This window comes from Papio anubis, chromosome 18 (assembly GCF_008728515.1).
Source record: "Papio anubis isolate 15944 chromosome 18, Panubis1.0, whole genome shotgun sequence".
NCBI lineage: Eukaryota > Metazoa > Chordata > Mammalia > Primates > Cercopithecidae > Papio > Papio anubis.
This window is the reverse complement of record NC_044993.1, coordinates 72,312,954-72,339,067: the sequence shown is the minus strand read 5'-3', so window position 1 is coordinate 72,339,067 and position 26,114 is coordinate 72,312,954. Positions and strand designations below refer to the sequence as shown.

The window sequence follows — 26,114 nt, the reverse complement described above, 5'->3', positions numbered from 1 at the left end:
TGCCTCAGCCTCCCGAGTAGCTGGGACCACGAAACCCACCACCTCGCCCGGCTAGTTTTTGTATTTTTTTAGTAGAGGCGGGGTTTCACGTGTTAAGCCAGGATGGTCTCGATCTCGACCTGCATTGATCCAGCCCATCTCGGCCTCCCAAAGTGCTGGGATTACAGGCTTAAGCCGCAGCGCCCGAGGCCAAATTTTATTTTTATAGAGATGGGGTCTCTGTCATTTTTTTTTTTCAGAATTCTCTGGTAAGAGTAGGACCTCATTCTTCAAGAGCATCTTGGCTCTTCCTAGTCCTATGTGTTTCCATATAAACCTTGGAAGCAGCTGTTGAGTCTCTAAAACCAAACCAAATTCTGCGTGGCGCTGCAGTCTGTGATGTCTTCCAGCACTGAGTCTTCCACCCTGGGGACATGCGGTATTTCCTCCTTTACCGAGGACTCGTGTCTCTCACGTTTTTGTAGATTTTCTACGATGTGCTCTTGAATGTATTTTTTTAGGTTCTTTTCCTATATGATTGTTGCTTTTGATACTATTATGCATTATCATTTTCCCTCCTCAATTTCATTTGCTGTTTGTCAGGGCTGGAATTGTTTTCTAGACAGGTTGGGATAACTAAGTATGAAGTAATGTGTTCTCTTTACCCTACGATTCTGTTTCTAAAACAGTTTTGTTGATTTATAATTTACAGAGCACAGAATTCCCTCGCTGTCAGTGTGCAGTCGGTGACAGGAAATGCATGCTGTGCGGCCAGGCGCTGCCCTCCGCCTTTCCCACATGAGCCGCGTGCTCTGCATCTGGTTTCTTCCCTGGATGCAGTGTTTTGGAGGCTCGTCCATGCCGTGACATGGAGCAATGCTTCGTGCTTTACAATGGTGATGCCTGCTCTGTGCCTCAAACATTCCACAGCTCCTCCTTAGTTGCTGGAGGCTTAGGCTGTTTCCATTTGGGGATACTGTGAAAAATGGTACTCTATTTGTATGCAAGTCTTTGGACACAGGTTTCATTTTTCGTGGGTACAGTCTTAGGAGTGGAGTTGCTGGTTCATAGCGTTGTATCTCTTTTTAAAAACTTTTCCAGTGTGGGCATACTTTTTTTACTTTTTTTTTTTTTTTTTTTTTTTTTTTTTTGGGGCGGAGTCTCGCTCTGTCGCCAGGCTGGAGTGCGGTGGCCAGATCTCGGCTCACTGCAAGCTCAGCCTCCCAGGTCCATTATTCTCCTGCCTCAGCCTCCCAGTGGCTGGGACCAGAGCGCCTCGCCCGGCTAATTTTTTTGTGTTTTGGTAAGAGCGGGGTTTGCCGTGTTATGGGATGGTCGATCTCCTGACGCCCGTTCTGCCACGTCTCGGCCTCCCAAAGTGCTGGGATTACAGGCTTGAGGCACTGCGCCCGGCCACTTTTTTAAAGAGACAGAATCCTCTTATCACCCAGGCTGGAGTGCGGTGGCACAATCTTGACTGCAGCTTCCACCTCCCGCAGGTTCAAGCAATTCTCCTGCCTCAGCCTCCTGGAGTAGCTGAATTACATGCGCCACCACCACGCCCAGCTAATTGTTTTATTTTTCGAAGAGACGGGGTTTCACCATGTTGGCCTGGCTGCTCTCGAACTCCTGACCTCAGATGATCTGCCCCACCTTGAAAGCGTCCCAAAATTGCTGGGGATTGCCCAGGTGTGACTGACGTAGCCACATGTACTGTTTTTCACAAAAGTGAGAGTTTCAGTTGTCCCACATCCTCACCAGCATTTGGTATGTTCATGTAAGCTATTCCCACTCATGTTTTTCTGTTAACTAGTGATGTCAAACCTCTTCATGTGTTTATTGGCCATTCTAATGTCAGTCTTTGGTGACATAGTCTAAGTTACGCTTTTTGTTTTTATTTTTTTAACATGTACAAAGCTGAGGGATACCCATTTTTAATTGGGTTATGTTCTTGAGTTGTGTAAGACTTTGTGTATTACTTACAACTCTCAGTGGTGGATCAACAAGGAAAAGAAAAAAAACTGGCAAATATTTTTCCCAGCCTGTGGCTTCTCTATTTTTTTTTTTTTTTTTAAAGCTGTCTTTTGGCCCAGTGTGGTGGCTCACATCTGTAATCCCAGCACTTTGGGAGGCTGAGGCTGGAGGGCTGCTTAAGCCCAAGATTTCAAGACTGGCCTAGGCAACATAGCAAGGCCCCACCTCTATACAAAAAATACAAAAATTAGCCACACATGGTGGTATGCGCCTGTGGTCCCAGCTACTCGGGAAGCTGAGGCTGGGGCTGGAGAATTGCTTGAGGCTGCAGTGAGCCATGATCACGCCACTGCACTCCAGCCTGGGTAACGGGGCAAAGCCTCATCTCAAAAAGAATGAAAAAAAAAAAGTTATCTTTTTTTTTTTTTTTTTTTTTTTTTTTTTGAGACGGAGTCTCGCTCTGCCACCCAGGCTGGAGTGCAGTGGCCGGATCTCAGCTCACTGCAAGCTCCGCCTCCCGGGTTCACGCCATTCTCCTGCCTCGGCCTCCCGAGTAGCTGGAACTACAGGTGCCCGCCACCGCGCCCGGCTAGTTTTTTGTATTTTTTAGTAGAGACGGGGTTTCACCGTGTTAGCCAGGATGGTCTCGATCTCCTGACCTCGTGATCCGCCCGTCTCGGCCTCCCAAAGTGCTGGGATTACAGGCTTGAGCCACCGCGCCCGGCAGTTGTCTCTTTAAAGTTCAAAAGTTTTTCATTGTGACAAGTTCCAACTGATTTTTTTTTCTCTAACAACTCTTTGCCTAACCCAAGATGACAGAGATGTTCTCCTACAGCTGCTTCTGAAAGTTTGGTGGCTTCAGCTATTATATTTAGGACTGTGATCTCTTCTGAGTTACTTTATGAGGATATGAGGAAGGGTCTCAAGTCACTTCTTCCACAGATACCTAATTGTCCCAACACCATCTATTAGACTCTCCTTTTCCCAGTTGAAATGTCTTGGCATTTTTGTTGAAAATTCAGACGGCCATGAATACAAGGATTTATTCTAAACTCTGATCTGTTGTTCTTCATACCCTTCCTTACACTACTGTCACACTTGATTTTTGAGACAGAGTTTTGCTCTTGTCACCCAGGCTGGAGTACAGTGGCACGATCTCAGCTCACTGCAACCTCCACCTCCTGGGTTCAAGTGATTCTCCTGCTTCAGCCTCCCGAGTAGCTGGGAATACAGGCGTGAGCCACCATGCCCGGCTAATTTTTGTATTTTTAGTAGAGATGGGGTTTCACCGTGTTGGCCAGGCTGGTCTCGAACTCCTGACCTCAGGTGATCCACCCACCTTGGCCTCCCAAAGTACTGGGATTACATGTGTGAGCCACCGCGCTCGGCCCCTGCTGGGATCTTAATAGGAACTGCATGGGATCTATGGGCCCATTTGGGGAGACAGAAATCGTGACAGGAGTCTCCTACCCAATGAATGTGCATTGTCTTTCCATTTTTCTCAGCAAGTATCTTGTATTTTCACTGTATAAATCTTCCGTTTCCTTCACCAAGGTGGTTCCTAAGTGTGTGCTCTAGTTTCGATGCTGGTGACTGGAATCTGAGTTTTGTGTGGATTGTTCATAGTCTATAGAAAGGTGATGAATCTGTTAACTCTGGATCCCGAGGCTGAACTTCCCTGTTCCAGTTGTGTGTGTCCCGTAGGCCTTGCTATGTAGAGGACCCTTGTGCTATGAATAGACACTTTTACTTTTCCCAATGTGTGGTTTTTTTCTTTTTGTTTTTTGTTTTTAGCATCTTATTAAACGCCTCGTTCTGCCTTTAGAGGGAACCATTGTCACCCACCATGAACTACGCCACCAGCTTGGGAGGCAGAATAGTGCTCACCGCAAAGATGGCCACATTCTAACCCCTGGGCCCTGGGATGATGTGAGGCCACACCACCCAGAGGAGGTGCCAATTTCAGGTCAGTTCCCCAAAATGGAGTAGCTTGGGTTTTCCAGGTGAACCTAGGGAATCGTATGGTCCTTAAAAGCAGAGGAGGAGTTGCCTTGAGGCATGGAGGACTCGGCCTGCTGTTGCTGGCTTTGAAGGTGGCAGGAAGGGCCACGAGCCAAGAGTGCCTCTTGAAAGGATGGGGATATAGAACCTCTCCCAGAGCCTCTGCGGGGAACACAGCCCTGCCCACACTTTCCTCTTAGTCCCGTGAGACCCGTGTCAGACTACCGACCTCCAAACCGCAAGATACACTCGTGTTTTGGTTCTCGGGTGTTTTTTTTTTTTTTTTTTTTGAGATGGAGTATTGCTCTGTCACCCAGGCTGGAGTACAGTGGCACGATCTCAGGTCACTGCAACCTCCACCTCCTGGGTTCAGGCAATTCTCTGGTCTCAGCCTCCCAAGTAGCTGGGATTACAGGCATGCGGCACCACACCCAGCTAATTTTTGTATTTTTAGTAGACACGGGGTTTCGCCATGTTGGCCAGGCTGGTCTTGAACTCCTGACCTCAAGTGATTCACCCTCCTCAGCCTCCCACAGTGTTGGGATGACAGGTGTGAGCCACCACATCTGGCCTAAACTTGTGTTGTTTTAAATCACTGAGGTGGTGGTGACCTATCCCAGCAGCGACTGGAACCTAATGCAGACGGCCTTTTCTAGCTGGGGATGTCCCCTTCTCTTCCCGGGTTGTGCGATTCTTTATCAGGAATAGGAGTGGGACTTTTGTACTCTGCTTTTCTGCATTGATTGAGATGGATCTCATGGGTGCTTTTTTTTTTTTTTTTTTAGAAACAGGCTCTGGCTCCGTCTCCCAGGCTAGAGTGCAGTGGCTCGATCTCAGCTCACTGAACTTGCGCCTCCTGGGCTCAAATGATCCTCTGGTTTCAGCCTTGGGAGTAGCTGAGACCGTAAGCATGCGCTCCCATGCCTGGCTACTTCTTGGTTTCTTTTTGGTTTATTTTGGTAGAGACAGGGTTTCGCTATATTGCCCAGGCTAGTCTTGAACTGGGCTCAAGCAATCTGCCCACCTCAGCCTCCCAAAGTTCTGGGATTACAGGTATATGTTTTTCTATTAATGAAGCTTACGACCTTAAGTGCTTTGTAGATGTTACAGAACCTCACTTTGCTGTGACAAACCACGTGGTCATGGTGTGTGAGGTTGCCGAGTTTGGGTTGCTAATATTTTGTTAAGGATCTTTACATCTGTGTTCATGACGGACATTGTTCTGTGGGGTGGGGGTGGGGATCATGACGCCTTTCGCCGCCTTTAGCCCCTAGACTCAGGGGGCGTGTCTCGTCCGCCACATTCTGAAGATTGTGAATGGTTGTGTTACTGACAATTCACAGCGGCAGCCCTGTGGGCACAGGCCTCCTGTAGGAACACTTACGACTTCTCAGTACTGTAATTTCTTGTTTTAGGTCTATTCAGATTTTCTGTTTCTGAGTCAATGTAAGTGATTTGTGTCCCTCTGGGAGTCTGTCAGCTTCACCTAGTTGGTTGGTTTTCCCAGTATTCCAAGGCCTGTTCATTTCTGTAAGATTGGTGATGATGTCCCCTCTTTCATGCTTCTGGTAGTCAGTCTAGCTAAGAGTTTGCCAATTTTGTTGATCTTTTCAAGGAACTTTTGGTTTTTCTGCTTTCTAGTTTACTCATTTCCTCTCTAATCTTTCTTTAGGTTTCATTTGTTCTTCTTTCTAGCTGAAAGTAGAATTCTACTTTTTTTCTTTTTTGAGACCAAGTCTCACTGTCACTCAGGTTGGAGTGCAATGGCATGATCTTGGCTCATTGCAACCTCTGCCTCCCATGTTCAAGCAATTCTCCTGCCTCAGCCTCCCCAGTAGCTGGGATTACAGGCGCCTGCCACCACGCCCAGCTAATTGTATTTTTAGGAGAGATGGGGTTTCTCCATGTTGGCCAGGCTGGTCTCAAACTCCTGACCTCACGTGATCCACCCACCTCGGCTTCCCAAAGTGCTGGGATTACAGGCATGAGCCACTGAGCCCGGCCAAAGCCAACTATTTTTTTAAAAGACAGAGTCTTGCTCTGTCGCCCAGGCTGGAGTGCAGTGGCGCGATCTCAGCTCACTGCAAGCTCCACCTCCCAGGTTCACACCATTCTCCCGCCTCAGCCTCCCGAGTAGCTGGGACAACAGGCACATGCCACCATGCCCGGCTAATTTCTATTTTTAATAGAGATGGGGTTTCACTATGTTAGCCAGGATGGTCTCGATCTCCTGACTTCATGATCCATCCGCCTCAGCCTCCCCAAATGCTGGGATTACAGGCATGAGCCACCACGCCCAGCCAAACGTTTTTTATTTGAGACCCCGTTTTATTACATAGGTGGTTAAAGCTATAAATTTCCCTCTAAGCACTGTCAACTCCCACAACTACTGCCTACCCCACCACCCCTACCATTCAGATCAGACATCAGGGCCAGGCACCGTGGCTCACACCTGTAATCCCAGCACTTTGGGAGGCAGAGGCGGGTGGATCACCTGAGGTCAGGAGTTCAAGACCAGCCTGGCCAACATGGCAAAACCCCGTCTCTACTAAAAATACAAAAATTTAGCTGTGCATGGTGGTTGCACCTGTAATCCTAGCTACTCAGGAGGCTGAGGCAAGAGAATCACTTGAGCCCAGGAGGCAGAGGCTGCAGTGAGCTGAGACTATGCCATGGCACTCCAGCCTGGGCAACAGAGCTCCTGTCTCAAGAAAATAAAAGATCAGATGTCAGGCATTTGTTGCATCCACAGAGGGCTGTTAAAATTACTTATTGGTTTACAAATGAGCACAGTGTTATAGAATGGAAGCATTTAAGGTTCTGGCCTAAGAATATTTGCTGACAAACAGAACAAACTCTTTGAACTGGGGTAGGGTTAGTGGGAGAAGAAAGCAGGAGAAGGAATCTGTGTCCTGTCTCCTCACACACACCTGGCTTCGGCGGCATCCCAGAGGGGTCTGTGAGTCTGAGAACAGATCAGTGACCCCTCCGGGGGGATGGGCAATGCGTGTGGTCTGGAAGTACAGTGCCAGCCTTCCTCTTCAATCCACAAGCCTCGGGCCAGGCTTGCTCCTAGGTCCCCAGGGCCACTCTGCCTCTCCACTCAGAAGAGCCCATCTACAGGACCAGGTGTGCAGAGGGGGTGTGGGCCCCACTCCCTTCACAGCTGCACTGAGAGGGCAATCGGTCAGTCAGTGAATCAGTCAAATGTTTCAGAACATGCGAGAGGTGGGCGCAGCATTGTGAATGGACTGCAAATGCCACTCCAACTGTGCTGGAATTGAGTGAATTTCTTTGAGATAGGATCTCCCTGTCCTCCAAGTCAGAATGCAGTGGCACAAGCAAGGCTCACTGCAGCCTTGGACTCCCGGGCTCAGGCGATCCTCCTGCCTCAGCCTCCTGAGTAGCTAGGACTACAGCTACATACCACCCTGCCCAGGTAACTTTTTTATTTATTTATTTATTTTGAGATGGAGTCTTGCTCTCTTGCCCAGGCTGGAGTGCGGTAAGAGCAATCTCGACTTTCTGACTCATTGCCTCCCAGGTTCCGCGCAGTTCTACTGCGCCTCCGCCTCCCGGTAGCTGAGACTACGGGTGCCCGCCACCACGCCCGGCTAATTTTTTTTTTTTTTTGTATTTTTGGTAGAGATGGGGTTTCACCATGTTGACCAGGATGGTCTCGATCTCCTGACCTCAGGTGATCCACCCACCTCAGCCTCCCAAAGTGCTGGGATTACAGGCATGAGCTACCGTGCCCAGCCCTCATACATTTTTTAAGTTTCAGATTAGCCCTAGGGGTTGCCTCTTCCTGCCCTTCCCTCGTAGACCCTCTGCCGTGAGGCATACGCAGAGCCTAGGCAGGACATGTGGCCACCCACCTAGCTCTCCTGGGGTCACAGGCCGAGCACTCCCCAGGTGGCTGCTTCCCCAGAGGGCGGTTTGTGCTTTCCAAGCAGAGACGGGGCTGGGGGTGCTGCTGAGCAGGGGCACTGCCTGGAGGTCGCGGGATCCGGCCGCCTCCAGGAAGAAGACACAGCCACCTCTCCCTGCCAGGGGGGGACCTGAGCGAATCGAAGACGAGCCGCGGGCTGCAGAGGTGCCGGAAACCACTTGGCCGTGGGGCCTGCGGCTGGTCGCTCGGCACCCAGCCACAGCAAAGGCACCGGCTCACGCCCACAGACAGGAGTCCCGGGGTGACACGGGGCAGTGTGCCATCACAACCCTCGGGATTCCCCAGGAAGACCTGTGAGGGCAGCCTTTGAAGGGACAAGGGTGGGATGGGGCATGGGAATGAGCGTGGTGCCAGTGCCACGTTGCCAAGAGGCAGAGGCTCTGGGCAGCTGGGGAGCACGGTTTCCTGCAGCCCCGGCCAGCCCCATGCTGGGAGCTCGGGACAGGACACAGCACAGGCACAGCCACAACGGCCCTCCAGCTGAACCAGAGCCCCCGAGCATGGGCAGGAAACTTGGTGAGGAGCCCCCGCCTGCTTCAGGCACAAACACCGAGCCGCCTTCCCCAGCCCAGGACAGCAGCAATGCTGGAGAGCCCATGGCCCCGGTAGGATGGGGTTCTGCTCTCGAAGGGCCCAAGCCCACTCATCCCATGTCAACGCGGATTGTGACAGTGACCTGGGAGCCAGAAAGGTGTCTGTTCCTCTGAGGTGGGGTGCTGGTGGCAAAGGGAAGGAGGAAGAACCCAGGGCACCCCAGGTATCCTCTCCTACAGAGCCAGGAAACCCAGGGAGACAGCACCCCGCCCCCCGGGGTCCTGACCTGAAGCATGGGTGGGGGGACTGCAGTGGCTCACGGAGGAGGAAGAAGGCCCAAGGGGATGAGGGGAGGCCTAAAGGCCAGAAGAAAACAGTCTGCAAGTGTGAGTTATGGGAATAAATACTTTTTAAACTTCTCTTATAAATATGCATTAGAACATCCAATAACACAAGCCAAGGGCTGTGAAATTAAGGTTAAATCAAGACTGAATTTCTTGCGCGACCAGCAGGAAAGCCAGTTACCTAAAAGAGCCTCATCCTCAAATGCTCTGAAGGTGCAGGGTGGCCTCAGTCCTGGGGCATCTTGACCAAATGCTCTGAAGGTGCAGGGCGGCCTCAGTCCCGGGGCATCTTGAACTCGTCCTTCTCCTTGCGCACGGCCCTCATGGTGGTCACCGGGTCCGTCTCACCCGCGTGCTGCTGCACCGTCTTCTCCCTGCGGAGGCCGGCACCGGGCTGCAGGCTGTGCAGAGCCATGCCCACCGCCCACCTGAGCAGCCAGCGCCACTGCAGAGGAAGGTGACTCGTGCTGTAGCCCAGCCCTGGGAGGACACAGAGGGCGGGGAGGCGGCAGCCACTCCCCCCGACAGGTTCTGAACTCCTGGGTCCAGAAGGACTCACGCCCCGGCCAAGGCGCCAGGAAAGGCTGGACCCCACTCAAGAAGAGTGGTGGGGCTCTGCGGCTGTACCTGCTACAGCTCCCCAGGGCAGCCTCAGCCACCTGGGGTCTCAGATGCACCCCACTGTGTGTGTACGAGTGGGACTGCCAGAGGGGAGGGGCCTGCGCCCACCACCTGCCCTGGGCCCTCACCTCACTCTCATGAAGGGGTTGTAGGTAAACTCCTCTGCCAGGGTGGATGGCACCGTGGGCTCCCCGATGCTATACTTCTCCTGCAAGAGAAACACGCCACTTTAATCACAGGAACTTTAAACAATAGCAGACCAGGCATGGGGGCTCACGCCTGTGATCCCAGCACTTTGGGAGGCCGAGGCAGATGGATCACTTGAGCCCTGGAGTTTGAGACCAGCCTGGACAACATGGCGAGACCCCGTGTCTACAAAAAATACAAAACACTAGCCAGGCATGGTGGCGGGCACCTGTCGTCCCAGCTTCTCGGGGGGCTGAGGTGGGAGGATCCCTTGAGCACAGGTCGAGGCTACAGTGAGCCAAGACTGTGCTACTGCCCTCCAGCCTGGGTGACGGTGACATCAAGTCTCCAAAAAGATGCTCAGAACACCTGGTAACCTTAGGACACCGCCGGACTGACAAAGGCTGAGAAGGCAAGGTGAGCAGAGGCCAGAGGGTCTGTGCGTGTGGAAGAGGGAAGAGAAGCCAATGTCCGGGATGAGCCGCACATCCACCTTCCCGCACCGTCCTGGACAGGACAGGGACAGAGCTTCCTTTCATTCACGGGGTTTACATTTCACGTTACGGAGGTAATAACAATGCAGGAGACACAGAAAAGAAGCCACCACAGCTGCACCCTCACAGCGAGCCAGGGAGGAGGAACACGGGAACCCGCAGCAGGGGAGGTCACCCGAGCCCCCGCAGGCAGGCAGCTGGTCACCTCCACTCGCGATGGAGATGCTCTCCCTTCTGACAACACTGACCAGGCAGATGGGTGGAGGCGGGGGGAAGAGAATGCAAACCCAACCACGGGGCCAACAGCAGGAAAACACAGGGCAGCAACAGCGGTCTCCACACAGCCCTGGCCTTTCTACCACAGCCGCACGAGGAGGGCCTCAGGGCAGAGCTCTGACAGAAGCTGCCGGCGCCCACGCACAGGCTCAAGACCACCGCGGCCTCACCCCCGAGGGTCCCCAGCTGCTGTGGGCAGTGGTGTCAATGAGTGGCCCTTCAGCGGGTGGAGACACACTGAGCGGGGGCCTGGCAGATGCCGAGATGGTTTCTCACTAATCCGTTCTTCCCTTCTGGTGAAAACAATCTGAGAATGTTTTATAATATTCCTTGTGTTCCCACCAACATTCTCAATCCCAAAAAATCTTCCTCTACCTCCTATGAGGGAAGAAAAGTTAACACTTCTAAGGGTATCTTTAAAACAGAGGAAGTACAAATTGTCATAAGCTTTTAGGTTACCTATTAAAACGAGTTTTAATGTTGTAGCTATTTTTCCTACAAAGCATGAAGCATTTAAAGACAAAAATAAGGTCAGTCAGCTGAGCGCAGTGCCTCACACCTGTAATCCTAACGCTTTGGGAGGCTGAGGTGGGTGGACCACCTGAGGTCAGGAGTTCGAGACCAGCCTGGGCAACATGGTGAAACCCCATCTCTACTAAAATACAAAAAATCAGCTGGGTGTGGTGGTGGGCGCCTGTAATCCCAGCTATTCAAGAGGCTGAGGCAGGAGAATCGCTTGAACCCAGGAGGTGGAGGCTGCAGTGAGCCAAGACCACACCACTATACTCCAGCCTGAGCAGCAGAGCAAGATGCCGTCTCCCAAATAAGACAGGCCGGGTGCAGTGGCTCAGACCTGTAATCCCAGCACTTTGGGAGGTCAAGGCAGGTGGATCACCTGAGGTCAGGAGTTTGAGACCAGCCTGGCCAACATGGTGAAACCCCGTTTCTACTAAAAATACAAAACCTAGCTGGACATGGTGGCGCGTGCTTGTGATCCCAGCTACTCAGGAGGCTGAGGCAGGAGAATTGCTTGAAGCCGGGAGGCAGAGGCTGCAGTAGTGAGCCGAGATTGTGCCACTGCACTCCAGCCTGGGTGACAGAGAGAGACTCTGCCTCAAAACATAAATAAATAAAAAATAAGGTGAGTCCCTGCAGCACAGCTCAGAAGAGCTCCACCTCGTGGCTTCGGGCTCCAGGGTCCAGAAGGAGTTGAAAACTCTCAACGTCCCTCCTACTGGGATTGGTAAAATGATTTACGGGTGACATCCACGCAGTAGTATATTTTACACCTATTAAAAAGAATGAGGCTGGGCGCGGTGGCTCACGCCTGTAATCCCAGCACTTTGGGAGGCCAAGGCAGGAGGATCACTTGAGCCCAGGAGTTCAAGACCAGCCTAAGCAACATGGTGAAACCCCCTCTCTACCAAAAATGCAAAATTAACCAGGCATGATGGCACAGGCCTGTAATCCCAGCTACAGGAGGCTGAGGCAGGAGAATCGCCTGAACCCGGGAGGCAGAGGTTGCAGTGAGCCGCGATTGTGCCACTGTACTCCAGCCTGGGCAGCAGAGCAAGACACTGTCTCTCCCCAACCAATTAAAAAAAAAAACACAGGCTAGGCGCAGCGGCTCATGCCTATAATCCCAGCACTTTGGGATGCTGAGGCAGGCAGATCACGTGGTCAGGAGTTTGAGACCATCCTGGCCAACATGGTGGCTTACGTCTCTACTAAAAAATACAAAATTACCCGGCATGTGGCACATGCCTATAATTCCAACTACTTGGGAGGCTGAGGTGCTGAGGCTCGGCGAACCCGAGGAGGCAGAGGTTGCAGTGAGCTGAGATCACGCCCTGCACAGCCTGGGCAATGGAGCAAGCAGCTGTCAAAAACAAAAAAAAGGGTACAAATTGTCAAAATCAGGAATGAAAGCAAGAATATCATTCCAGATCCAGCAGACATTTGGTGGGTGGGAATTCATACTGATCTAAATTTTAAAACTATACTAATTCCAAAAAGAAAATACAGGAGCAAATGTTTTGACCTTGGGAGAAGCAAAGATTTCTTAGATGGAACACAAAAAAGAATGACCCATAAAAGAATCTATTAGACTTCATTAAAATTAAAAATGTTTGCTCAAAAGATACCGCTAAGAAAACCAGAGAGGTTGGCGGTGTGATGGCTCAACCTGTAATCAGCACTTTGGGAGGCGAGGCGGGGCCGGGATCGAGGTCAGGAGATCAAGACCATCTAGCTGCTGGTGAAACCCGTCTCTACTAAAATACAAAAACTAGCGGGCGGGTGGGGCGCCTGTAGTCCCAGCTACTCGGGAGGCTGAGGCAGGAGAATGGTAAGCCCAGGAGGGAGGCGGGGCACAGTGAGCTGAGATCCGGCCACTGCACTCCAGCCTGGGCGACAAATCCGCCTCAGAAGAAAAAAAAACCAGAGGCTGCAGAATGGGAACAGCTCGGCAGGAGGCTGCGTCTCACCAGGGACTGGGCTCCAGCACCTCCTTCCAAAAAGCTGGCTCCACTGCCTGCGTGCTGGGAGGACCCGGACCAGCCGACACGCCCACGCCTTCCTGGCAGGAAAGCAAACACCACAAGCACCAGGGAAGGGGAGTTTGGCAGTTTCTTTAAAAGTCAAACACACCTCCCGTCCAGCCTGGCTACTCCCTTCTCCTGGGGCAGGGATGTCCGTCCCTCCAATGCATGCTGAAATCTGATCCCCAATTAACGGAGGTGTTTGGATGGGGGTCCCCTGTGAGTGGCTGTCCTGCGCCAAGTGTGAGTTGTTGCTGTTAGTTTCCACAGGAACTGGTGGTTTAAGAGAACCTTGTACCCCCCCACTCTCTCCTTCCTCTGGCCACACGCTTCGCACCACCAGCTCCTTTCCCCTTCTGCCATGAGCAGCAGCAGCCTGAGGCCTCGCCAGGTGCAGACGCCCAGGCCATGCTGCTTATAGCCTGCACAGCCATGAGCCACATAAACCTCCTTTTGTAAGTCACCCAGCCTCAAGTATTCCTTTATAGCAACACCACACAGACTAAGACACCAAGGAAGTTAAAATATGCATCCGCTGTGTTTCCAACTAGTATCAACAAATCATCACGACCGGAAGTGCTTAGCGATCACTGAATAACACGTGCAAGACCTTGAACACGCAAATTCCAAAACACTGCTGAGAAAAGCTAAAGACCTTAATAAATGGAAAGCTCCCAGAAACAATGTTAAAATCTCAATTCTCTCCAAATCAGTTATCACAACAGTCCCAATCAAAAGCCAAGCTAGCTAGCTTGGTAGAAGCTCACAAGATGATTCTAAAAACGGAAATGCAAAAGGTTTAAAACAACTAAAACCATTTTGAAAAAGAACACTGGAGAATTTACACTACTGATGTCAAGACAGCATAGAGCTAGAGTCATCAAGATGCTGTGCTCGGACACCATGGCAAGTCATACAGACCAACGAAACAGAGCAGACACCAGAGGCAGACTTGGGCATGGAGGGTCCATTCTTTTTAGAAAGGTGCCAAGGCAATCCAGGGAGGAAAGGACAGTCCTTCGACAGCGCTAAACATGTCGGGATCACACTGCGAGAGGGTGAACCTCTACCCTCACCTCGCACAACACACAAACACAAACACCATCTTGAAAGGAAACATTGTAAACTGTAAATATAAAAGCTAAGACTTTAAAACTTCTAGGGAGAAACACAGGAGAAAGTCTTTGTGAGCTAGGGGTACACAAAGGTTTCTTAGGGCACAAGAAACATAAAAGAAAAAATGAGTGGCCGGTGCGGTGGCTCACGCCTGTAATCCCAAGCACTTCGGGAGCCCAAGGTGGGCGGATCACCTGAGGTTGGGAGTTCGAGTCCAGCCTGATCAACATGGAGAAACCCTGTCTCTATTAAAAATACAAAATTGGCCGGGTGCGGTGGCTCACGCCTATAATCCCAGCACTTTGGGAGGCCGAGATGGGCGGATCACGAGGTCAGGAGATCGAGACCATCCTGGCTAACACGGTGAAACCCCGTCTCTACTAAAAAGTACAAAAAACTAGCCGGGCAAGGTGGCGGCGCCTGTAGTCCCAGCTACTCGGGAGGCTGAGGCAGGAGAATGGCGTTAACCCGGGAGGCGGAGCTTGCAGTGAGCTGAGATCCGGCCACTGCACTCCAGCCTGGGCGACAGAGCGAGACTCCGTCTCAGAAAAAAAAAAAAAAAAAATACAAAATTAGCTGGGCATGGTGGTGCATGCCTGTAATCCCAGCTACTCAGAAGGCTGAGCCAGGAGAATCACTTGAACCCGGGAGGTAGATGTTGTGGTGAGCTGAGATCGCACCACTGCACTCCAGCCTGGGCAACAAGAGTGAAACTCCATCTCAAGAAAGAAAAGAAAGAAATGAATAAATTGAACTTCACCAAAACTATAAACTATTTTCCAAAAGACAATGTTAAGAAAATGAAAAGGCAAGCCATGAGCTAGGAGAGAAAACCATCTTTTAAATATGTATCTTCCAGATGATATAAGGAACTCTTACAAGAGCAACCCAACAGGCCGAATCCAATATTTAAAATAGACAAAAGATTGAACATAACAAGAAGGCATCCAAAGGCCAACACACACATGAAAAGATGGTCAACCCTGTTCGTCATGGGGAAATATACATCTTAAAGGCAGTGAGACACCACCACATGCAAGTTAGAATGGCAAAAATTACAGAGACCAGCGACCCAATGCAGTGCTGGCACAGTGTGGAGCCCTGGAACTCACACGCTGGTGGTGGACTGCAGAGTGGTACAACCATTTTGGAAAACGGTTCATACATTTAACCACACAACACAGCAATTCCACTCTTAGGTAGATACCCAAGAGCAATAAAAACATATCCACAAAAAGACTTGTACACAAATGTTCATAGCAGCTTTATTCAAACAGCAAAAAACTGGAAACAGACGAATGGATAAAACAATGATAGCATTTCCACACGATGGGCTACGCAGAGGCAAAGAGCATGGCTGACCCTCACCAACATTAGCGGGGCCGGGAATGCCACAGAGACGACAGAACAATGTGCTTCTATTCATGGGAATCTCTAGAAAGTGACCCGAGGTCAGAGCAGAGCAGCAGCTGGCGGGGACGCCACATGGGAGGGGCACAGAAGCCTTTGGGGTAGTGGAAAGTTCCACATCTGGACTGTGGAGGGGATTGCACAGGTGCAAACATCATCAACATTCCTCAAACTGCAACCTGCCCACTCCAAAGAGACACACGGGCCAGGCGCGGTGGCTCACGTCTCTAATCCCAACACTTTGGGAGGCCGAGGCAGGCAGATCACCTGAAGTCAGGAGTTCAACACCAGCCTGGCCAATGTGGCAAAACCCCATCTCTACTAAAAATAGAAAAGTTGGCTGGGCGTGGTGGCGGCACCTGTAATCTCAGCTACTCGAGGCTGAGGCAGGGAGACTTTTTTTTTTGAGACAGTGTCTCGCTCTGTCACCAGGCTGGAGTGCAGTGGCATGATCTCTGCTCACTGCCACCTCTGCCTCCTGGGTTCAAGCGATTCTCCTGCCTCAGCCTCCCAAAGTAGCTGGGACCACAGGCACACACCACCACGTCCAGCTAATTTTTTGTATTTTTAGTAGAGATGCGGTTTCACCATGTTGGCCAGGATGGTCTCGATCTCCTGACCTTGTGATCCGCCCGCCTCGGCCTCCCAAGGTGCTGGGATTACAGGCGTGAGCCACCGCGCCCAGCCAGCAGGGAGAATTTCTTGAACCCAGGAGGTGATGGTTGCAGTGAGCCGAGATTACGCCACTGTACTCCAGCCTGGGCAACAGAAGGAGACTCCGTCACCAAAAAAAAAAAAAAAAAGATGAATATTTATGATTCCTCTGATTTAGAGTTTCAATTTTTATGAGTAAATATTTTAAAATAACATAAACCTCTAAATTGAAAAAGATGCTCAACAAAAAAACAAGTGATTTATTTAAAACAATAAACCTGTTCAAGGCAGCGACTCTCCACTCAGCAGAGGGAAGCCACGCCTGAGACGCCCGGTGTGTGTGCTTCCGACAGCGTTTGCAGGGAATTGGGGAAACACCCCTGGAGAGCCCCTCCGGCTCCTGTAGTCCTGGCCCAGCTGGCCTGGGCTACGCCGTGGAGGCTCACGCGGGGCCATCACGGAGATAAGAGTCCTTTGGACACAGAGCCACATTCTGTGGCCTGGAGAGCCAGCAGAGCCACGTGGTGCCAGCCTGACCCCACTGCTCAGAATATGGGAACAGGCCAGGTACGTGTTAGACATGCAGTGTCTGAGGCAGAGGGGTCTCAACGGAACCCTGGGTTGGCCATGCAGGGCGAGCTGGCCCACACTAGCCTGAGTCCCAGGCCTGCTCTCTGGGCTCGGAGGGGTGACTGTCTACCCACTCTGGCGACTCCGCCGTGCACAGTAGCCCTGAGCAGCCCACAGGAAAGCACTGCACAGTGACGGCCCCACTCACCTTGGCCCAGGCCAGCTTCTCCTGGATGGCGGCATTGCCGGGCTCCACGTGGCGCGCAAACTTCAGGTTGTTGATGGTGTACTCGTGGCCACAATAGACTCTCTGAGAAAACAGGCGACAGTTGAGCTCAGAAGGCTGTTATCACCCGTGGAAGTCCTCAGGGACGGGACATGGACCCTCCCGGGGGGGTGTCCAGTGAGTGGGTGCCAGAAGGGAGAGCAGGCCCGCCCTGGGTGAGGCCCTCCAAACCCCGGCCCACAGGGAGGCGCTGCCTACTGTGTCTGGGGGCAGCCGGCCCAAGACCTCCAGCAGAGCTTTACACATCTCATCCGCAGTCCCTTCATAGAACTTCCCGCAGCCAGCCACAAACAAGGTGTCACCTGGAAACAAGGACAGCCATAAGGTGGGGACCACTCGAGGCTGGTGGCTGGGACTCAGGAGGGGGCCAGAAGCAGGATGATACTCACCAGCAAGGCCCAGGCCCCAAACCCTGGCTGCCCTCCAGCCACGGCTGCCCAGACTCAGCACCCTGCATTCTGGCTCCCACACCTCCTTCCAAGTCTCAGCTGACAGTGCCAACCACCTGACTGGCCGTGCAGACCCGAAACCCAGTCACTTCTCCCTCCCAGCCCCTAGTCCCACCAACTGTGGCTCTGAGATCCTCCCAAACCCAGCCCTCTCCCCGAACACCCAGCAGCCCCTCTCAGGCCCGTGCCTGGCTCCCGTCTTCCCTTGGCCCCAGCAGCCAGCGCCACCCCGTGACCAAGGTCTCACCACCCTGGCTGAGCTGACCGGAACCACCTCTCACCCACAGCGGGGGATACGGCCCGAGTGTGGCTCTGGGCTACCAGGAGGCCTCCCAGCCGTGCAAGGCCCACACCAAGTCACCGGGTGAAACCCCGCACTGTGAGGCCAGTCGGGACCAGACGACAGTAACAAGCATGGGAGGCAGCCCCCGCCCCCAGCAGCCTCCACACCACCTTGAAGGTCGCAGCCACGAAGGGCCCGGCCTACAGTGGGGCCGTCCCTGGCCATATGACCTCCAGAGGTGCCTCCACGGGTCTGCAACAACCCTGGGAGGCAGGCAGGGCCCCTAGACTGGCACAGGTCCCCGAGTCCACACTACGGCATCGAGAACACGGCCCCAGGGCTGAGCCACCTCTCGCCCTGCCAGAAGAAACTGACTCCTTTCCTGTGGGATCCGCCAGGACCCCAGCTGTCCAGCAGTCTCCGCCAGCACAGCCCTTGCAGAAGGCGTAACTTCCTTCCAGACCACGATCCAAACCCGTCGGAGGAGGAAACGGCCAGTCCCACCACGAGGCTCCCAGTACCCACCCCGGGTCCTCACAGCGGCGCAGGAGAAGGCCATGAAACTGCCCCCGTGAGCCTGCCTAGCAGGAGACACAGGGTCTTCACAAAGAACCACCGCCCCCTACACCCGAACACGCACCTGTGAACACAGCAGGGGGCTCCGAGCCACCGGGCTTGCTCACGAAGTAACAGATGTGTCCTGAAGTGTGGCATGGTGTCGCCAGGCACTTGACGTTGAGAGACCCCACCTTAAACAAAGCAAGCGACCGCGTGTGCTCCCACACACCCTGGAGAGCGTCGCCCGGGGTCGCGGCGGGCAGCCTGGGCCCTACGGGGCCTCCTCAGCTCCGACGGAAATGCCTGTGAAGGCTGGGCGGGCGCTCCCCGCCACGGGACTGGGGGACTCACTCCATGGGCGCGCCCCAAGTGCTGGGCCACCCTGGAACAAGAGCGCTTGCATGTAAAACACCAAGGGGCTTGTTTTCTCCTTCAAAACTGGGCCGAATCCACGCTCGGCATCTGGCTAGGAAAGACGGCTTTCCTTCCCACACATGACCTTTTGTTTTCCTCTGTCCCCATCTGCCCCATTCTTTACTTCAAAAATGTTCACACCTTCAAAAAGGCTGAAGACCCCCTCACAGCGGCCTCCCGCCTGTGTGCTGCGCTCTCGAACCAGGACCCCGCCCACGTGGCCCACGCCCCAGGGTCTCGGAGCCCTGCTTCACAGCCCCACACACAGCCGTGTTTTGCACACTCCTGTCCTTGTGCCTAGACAGAGAAGACCGTCCATGCTACCGCAGAGGACCACTGGGAGCACTCCCGGGTCACTGGGTTAGGGAGCAGAGAGGACACAGGGAGGCCCCCACTGCTCCTGGCAGGGCCACGCTGGAGCACCTCCAGGGCTCACTCCTTACCTGCAGTGTGGACAGGTGAGTGATTTTGTGCGTCAGGGCCCCGATACGGTCGTCACCCCCGTACACCTTCAGTCCCGACTGCAGCTTGACCAGTTTCTCATTCCCGCCAGCATGGTCCCTGGAAGTCAAACGGGAGACCTGGGCTGCCTGCTGAGCTGAGGGGGCTGCCTGCTGCTTTTAAACCCTGGTCAAACGGGACGCTTATTTTGCACACACAAAGGAAGCCGAGGAAGCAAATCACAGCCACCTGGATGATCCTGTGGCCTGGGTTCCGGGCGTGGGGGCCTGGGGTTATCACCTGGACGTCTTTACAAAGCACCACCTGGTTCCACCCCCACGTCCTGGTGCAGTGGGTCTGGGGAGCACCTGGGGGTGGGGTTTTTTAGTTTTGAAAGCCCCCAGCTGATCCTGATGTGCTGCCCAGTTTGTGACCTGACACTCTGGCAGAAGATCAAACTGTTCAGCATGGGAATCACCTGGGGTGCGTCTGGGATGAGCAGCTGGCCCAAGGCAGTCTGTCTGCAGGGGAGGCCAGCCTGGGCCAGCTCCAGGCCTTGTGATGCGCAGCAGGTGGAGGTGCCTCCTGCGCGCCCGGGTTTGCCCAGGGGAACCTGCCTGACCTGCATTTCAGATAGGGGCGGTCGCAGGGGCCCTTCCTGGGCCTCACATGACATCACAGACTCCTTCATGTGCCTTCCATGAAAACTCCAGCGACCACACCAGAAACCACCCGCCTTGGCACCACTGGGCCCCAAGATAACAGGGTGGAGTGGTGGCTGCAGCCCTCTGCCCCTCCCACCCTTCAGGAGGGCACAGCACACAGGCCTCGGTCTGCCCATCACCACCCACCACCAGTGAGCAAACCCCACCCTGCTGAAGCTAGGGCCTGGCTTAGGACTTCACGTGCCGGCATGAACGTCAGAAGGGCCGGGAACTAAAAAGCACCACAGTGTTAGAAAGAGACGTCTGCAGCGAGGCCAGGAGAGGCAGGGAGCTGCAACAAGCTGTGATGCGCCAGGCAGCCACACGGAGGCCACCACCAGGGTTCCCTGGAGGAGGCATGGTGGCAGCAGCGGCCTCGCACGACAGGCAGGCGAATGTGCTGAGAGACAGCAGCTCAGCCACACAGGACAAGGGCCAGGGAGGCTGCCAGCACCGCCCCTTGAGCCCAGGTCCCTGCATGGACACCTCTGATGACCCCGCAGAGGCTTGTGAGGCCCGACTCACAGAGCCTGAGATTCTCCAGGCCTGAGTCCGGCTGTGTGTGAACCGTGACACTTCCATCAAACCCTGGCCAAGCCACCAGCACGGCGCTCCCACCACCAAGAAGAGGAAAAAAGGCTTCATTTCACCCCGACACAGAGGCTGGGGAAGCCACAGTTCAGAGGCCCTAAAGCAGTGCCAGACGGGTCCCGGCTCAGGAGAAAGGTGCCAGCTGCCCTCGGGTGCTTGCTTGGCAAAAAGAAGAAAGAGCCAAATAAACACTTTTTCTAGCTTTGAAGAGCCTCAGAAATTTCCAAAAGCCGAACAAGGGCCTTCAGCAGGCATGCCAGCCCTAGAACCCAGACACAGCGCTTTATTCATCTATTTTCAAGGATTTTAAAAAACCCAACCTCTCCAGATAGGCTGCTTGTTTTTTTTTTTGTTTTTTTTTTTTTTTTGAAAGGGAGTCTCGCTCTGTCACCCAGGCTGGAGTGCAATGCCACAGTCTCGTCTCACTGCAACCTCCACCTCTGGGGTTCAAGTGATTCTCCTGCTTCAGCCTCCCGAGTAGCTGAGATTACAGGCTCCTGCCACCACGCCCAGATAATTTTTGTATTTTCAGTAGAGACTGGGTTTCACCATGTTGGCCAGGCTGGTCCTGACCTCAAGTGACCCACCCACCTCAGCCTACCAAAATGCTGGGATTATAGGCATAAGCCACTATGCCCGGCCGGCTGCTTGGTTTTTGTTTTTTGTTTTTTTTAAACTCACCTGTAAAGTCATTTCCTCCCCAACATTGAGGCCAACGTGCCAGGGCTGTGCCCGCGTGGCCCAGGAGAGAGCAGGGGGGTGGGGCCTGAGGGTAAGGCTGTAGCTTTCTCCCCTCACCCTGCAGGCCTTGAGGCCTGAGTCACTGCAGCACCAGATTCGCCCCTTGGGGGCGACGGTGAGCCCCGGGTCTTTCTCAGAAGTCTGCTGGGGGCCTATCCTCACACAGCAGACAGAGCCGTGGGGGGAAACAGGTCTCGATGTCCCTAAACCCACCAGGGCGAGAAGTGAGCCGGGTCCCGCACCCCTAGGGGAGCCGTGGGCCCCCGTGGCAGCACTTACCAGTGGTGGTGGGTGGTGAGCACTGTGGTCAGTTTCACCCCATGCTTTCTCGCCGCGTCCACGACCTGTAGTGACCCCAGGGCAGGACAAAGGCCCGTCACACTTCCAGGCCTGGCTCGCTGGCCTACATACTAGGGTGCCCAGCGGAACCCAGGACATGCCAGGAGGGGCCGCTGACATGGCCTGTCCTGACCCTGCCGGCTTGCTCTGCTCCAGCAGAGCCAGTGAAAGCACCTTCTCCTTCCTGCTCAGCCTGACTCTTGCAACTACCTACGACTGCCCCAAGCCCCTCTAGCTCTGAGGGCACCACCCCCAGAGGAGCCTGCAGGGGCAGAAAGCCTCCAAGAAGAGCCAAGTGCCGGGGATTTCACGGCACAGCGTTTTCTGTGTCACTGCCTCTTGCCTCCACGCTTCGTGGGGCCCTGTAACAGAGTGGCTGGCGACTAATTTCCATTTAGCTTAGGCAAAATTGCAAGGACACTGCGGTTAGGAAACCCATTGGGGGTGAGAACTCCGAGCTGGATGATGAGGGCAGAGAGAGCCGGGCATAGCCATGCGCACCTTCTGGGGCTGCACCGGGTCCACGATGGCAGCCTCCTTGGTCTCATCATCGATGACCAGGTACATGTAGTTGTCGGTCAGGGCAGGCAGCACCTCCACCTTCATGGTGCCCTCGTCCACGGTCAGATTCTTCCGCAAATCTGTGTGGTGGAGGAGAACTCCCAGCAGGGCTGGACCTGCAGACACAGAGCACAACTCAGTTGGTGTCTGCGCCAGGCCCTCCACGACAGGACGCACAAAATGCAGTGCTTCCCAGCCTTTCTAGGTTCCTTTGAAAGGGAATATCCTGGCCAGGTACGGCGGTTTTTTTTTTTTTTTTTTGAGACGGAGTCTCGCTCTGTCGCCCAGGTTGGAGTGCAGTGGCGCGGTCTCGGCTCACTGCAAGCTCCGCCTCCCAGGTTCACGCCATTCTCCTGCCTCAGCCTCCTGAGTAGCTGGGACTACAGGCGCCCGCCACCACACCTGGATAATTTTTTGTATTTTTAGCAGAGAGGGGGTTTCAACGTGTTAGCCAGGATGGTCTCAATCTCCTGACCTCATGATCCGCCTGCCTCGGCCTCCCAAAGTGTTGGGATTACAGGCGTGAGCCACCACGCCCGGCTGATACAGTGGTTCTTGCCGGGAATCCCAGCGCTTTAAGAGACTGAGGTGGGAGGACTGCTTGAGGACAGGAGTTTGAAATCAGCCTGGGCAACATAGCAAGACCTTGTCTCTACAAATTTAAAAATTAGTCAGGCCTGGTGGTGCGTGCCTGTAGTCCCAGCTACCCTGGAGGTTTAGGCCCAGGAGTTTGAGGCTGCAGTGACCTATGACTGTGCCACTGCACTCCAGCCTGGGTGACAAGACAAGAACCTGTTAATAAAAAAAAAAAAAAGAAAGAAAGAAAAAGAAAAAAAAAGAACCAAAAGGAATATCTTCATATATCCCTAAGGAAAACATAGGAACTGACTCATGCTCACATTCATGTAAATCAACTGTTTCAGACTTACGATCTCTATTTTCTTTTTTGAGAACTCTAAAAGGACAGGATGGCCAGCTTGTGACTGTGAGGCAAACCGCTGCTAGTTCTGGGGTATTCACACCCCGGACTCGGACAGAACATGAAGAAGGGAACGCAGACTGGGGGTGCCCCAGCCTGGCCATCTGCCCTCCAGCAAGCTGTGTTGCCACCACTGATTAAGCGAGCCTGCATTCCATGCAGTTACAGCCCTTCTCAGCCTCTAGCCAGAAAGAACCAATACTTGACAGCAGACTGAGGCAGGAGAATCGCTTGAACCTGGGAGGTGGAAGTTGCAGTGAGCCAAGCTTGCCCCACTGTAATCCAGCCTGGGCAACAGAGTGAGACTCTGTCTCAGAAAAAACCAATACTTGCTCTTGAATGGCACGAATATGAAATGTGCACAAGAATCAGCAGTTCCTTTGAGACGGAAAGCCGGCCACAACTGCGCCAGATTCAAGTGTGGAGGATACAAAACCACCATCCAACTGACCCAAAGGACTCTGCCACAGGGGCCCAGGAGGTGGGAGGAGTGGGTGGCCAAGGGACAAAAGCGTCTACCACCCAGTCGACCAACGCAAAAGTATTTTCAGCAATGAAACTCCTACTAAATCTAAAAATACATGGGGGCCTTGACAATACCTTCAGTTCCGCTCTACAGGGGGAAGAAACCACAGAGGGTGGCAGGGGACAGTGCAATCCTGGGATAGGTGCCAGGGCAGGGGCTTCTCCCAAAAGGGATCCAGAAATGGGCAGCACCCTCCAACGGACAGACACACACATCTCCAGGGCCCATCTAAATGGGGAATCCGACCTTATTTCCACAGCCAGAGAAACTGCCCAAACTATAGTTTCACTGTACAAGGATATCCTATCACCCGTCTGACAATCAGCTGGGCATTTTCCAGATCATTCTCCTCAAGTACAATATACTGAGATTTCTATATGAGCAGCTTCCTGCGATATTCCCCTTCCCCTTAGCCTCAGTACCACCCCAGCCCAAGGAGCACACCAAGCAGTGTGGGTGCTGGGGGCAGCAGGTGGGGTACAGAAGGGCTGCGACAGGATTCCCTGAGTGCCAGGGCATCCTCCTGGAAAGGAGCTCCATTGATACTAGCAGAACATTACAAACAAAAATATTGCCCATGTGCAGTGGCCATGCCTGTCATCCTAGCACTTTGGGGGGCTGAGGCAGGTGAATCACTTGAGGTCAGGAGTTAGAGACCAGCCTGGCCAACATGGTGAAACCCCATCTCTACTCAAATACAAAAATTAGCCGGGCGTGTTGGCGAGTTCCTGTAGTGCCAGCTACTCAGGAGGCTGAAGCAGGAGACTTGCTTGAGCGTGGGAGGCAGAGGTTGCAGTGAGCCAAGATTGGCCACTGCACTGCCTCACAACTGGTGCTCAGCCTCCCATGGGGACCATCATAGCCTCCTAAAGAAGCTGACAACCCATGGAGGTGCCTTTATTTCTGAGGAAAGACGCAGCTGGCTCGCTTAATCAGTGGTGGCAACACAGCTTGCTGGAGGGCAGATGGCCAGGCTGGGGCACCCCCAGTCTGCGTTCCCTTCTTCATGTTCTGTCCGAGTCCGGGGAATAAGAAACCTTATTCCCTTTCCCTATCACTCAGCCCAACACTGCCTGGAAAATGTTCCCGGCTCGCTGTTTTGTAACTGTAATACTTTGTACAAACAGGCCAAGGACCTGCAGCTTGGGGCCTGGGCCAAGTCCAGAAATGTTTGGTTTGGCCCACAAAAAAAAAATTTTTTTTTTTTTTTTGAGATATGGTCTCACTCTGTCGCCTAGGCTACAGTGCAGTGGTGCGATCACGGGTCACTGCAGCCTCGACCTCCTGGACTCAGCCTCCTGATCCTCCCACCTCAGCCACCAAAGTGACTGAGACGACAGTTGTGTCTCACCACGCCCGGCTGATTTTGTTTAGTTTTTATAGAGATGAGGTCTCATGTTGACAGGCTGGTCTGGAACTCCTGGACTCAAGGGATCCTCCCGCCTCGGCTTCCCAAACTGCTGGGATGACAGGCGTGCGTCACAGCACTTCTTTCTTAAATCAGGAAGTTTCACAGCATCTTGCTTCCCTTGAACTGGGGGGCACTAAATACCGGGGCTGGGGGCTCCCTTAGAATGAGGCAGGCACGCCCTGCCGATGCACACAGTCCCGCTGGAACTCTCTGCCTGGGCCCTTATGAATGTCCCTAATGTCCCTAAAACTGTAATTCTGAGGACCTCTAAATCCATGTCCGTTCCTTAGCAATGGAGACATTTTACCCCCTGCAGAGCCTTGACAGCTTTTGGCGAGATCTGGAAACCGCCAGGGACGCCTCCCTGCCTGCGCCTCCGCCCGCCCAGTGCCCTGCGCTGCGCACCCGCCCGGGGCGCTGGCCTGGCCGGCCTCGCGACCACCTCGGGCGACTGACACGCCGGGTCCCCAGACAGGGAGGCTCCGGCGCCGGGCGGGCAGCTCCACCACCGCAGGCGGCGCCGCGAGAGCGCGGTCCTTGCAGCCGGGCAGCAGGTGCGGGGTGGGCCAGGCGTCCCGGGGCCCTGCCCGCTGCGCCTCGGAGCCGCGCCCCAGGCTCTCCTCGGCGCCGGCCCGGGCAGGACGCGATGCCCTGGAGGCGTCAGAGGCACGGCCGGCCCAGCCCGACCGTGGAGGCCGCGGCGGACACAGGCCTGGCCCTGCTTACCTAGCGCTTTCCGCACCCGCGGCCCCGCGCCCGCTCCGCGCCCGCCTCAGCGCCTGCGCCGCCTCCACTCGAGCCGGGCAGCGCGGCCTCAGGCACCTGCGCAACAGAAACCGCGTCAGCGGCCGCCAACCGACGGCCCGGCGCCGCCCGCTGCCCGCCCCGCCAGGCCCGCGTCCCCTGGCCCGCACCGCCCCGTCGCACCCACCCAGGCCTCGGCGGGCGCAGGCGGCTCCCAACGCGGCGAGGCTGCGACGGCCGAGCAGCCCGCGGCCCAGCACCATGACCGGAGCCGGGCTGGACGGCCGGGCGGCTCCGGGCTGCAAAACACCGGCGTCGACGAGTCTCAGCCAATCAGCGCCCGCCTCGCGCTTCCCTCAGCCAATCAGTATCCGCCTCGCACCGTCCGCCAGCCAATCAACGCGCTCGCGCTCAACTAGTTTCCTCCACGAGCCCC

At 54.1% G+C, this 26,114-nt stretch overlaps 1 protein-coding gene across 2 annotated transcripts; it reads right to left on the bottom strand.

Moving 5' to 3' along the window:
• Positions 1 to 8,831: 8,831 nt before the first annotated feature.
• HAGH (hydroxyacylglutathione hydrolase) lies at positions 8,832 to 26,114 on the bottom strand. Of its 2 annotated transcripts, XM_009195688.1 has the most exons (10): positions 25,866 to 25,989; positions 25,661 to 25,756; positions 21,959 to 22,134; positions 21,398 to 21,462; positions 19,085 to 19,202; positions 18,310 to 18,418; positions 17,136 to 17,239; positions 16,860 to 16,961; positions 9,534 to 9,613; positions 8,832 to 9,158 (listed from the first exon to the last, which is right to left on the bottom strand). In XM_009195688.1, exons 3-10 carry the CDS (start codon positions 22,061 to 22,063, stop codon positions 9,059 to 9,061), a joined length of 783 nt encoding a protein of 260 aa, XP_009193952.1. In that variant the 5' UTR covers positions 22,064 to 22,134; positions 25,661 to 25,756; positions 25,866 to 25,989; the 3' UTR covers positions 8,832 to 9,058. The 2 variants fall into 2 exon arrangements, with proteins under 2 accessions (XP_009193952.1, XP_003916396.1); XM_003916347.4 differs by lacking the exon at positions 25,661 to 25,756 and having other exon boundaries at positions 25,866 to 26,114.

Coding starts and splice junctions, on each gene's coding strand:
- HAGH (XM_003916347.4), bottom strand. CDS start 25,941: ATGGTGCTGGGCCGCGGGCTGCTCGGCCGTCGCAGCCTCGCCGCGTTG. Junction 21,463..21,958: donor ACCCGGTGCAGCCCCAGAAG/GTGCGCATGGCT, acceptor GGGTCACTACAG/GTCGTGGACGCGGCGAGAAA. Junction 17,240..18,309: donor GCCCCCTGCTGTGTTCACAG/GTGCGTGTTCGG, acceptor CCTTGTTTCCAG/GTGACACCTTGTTTGTGGCT.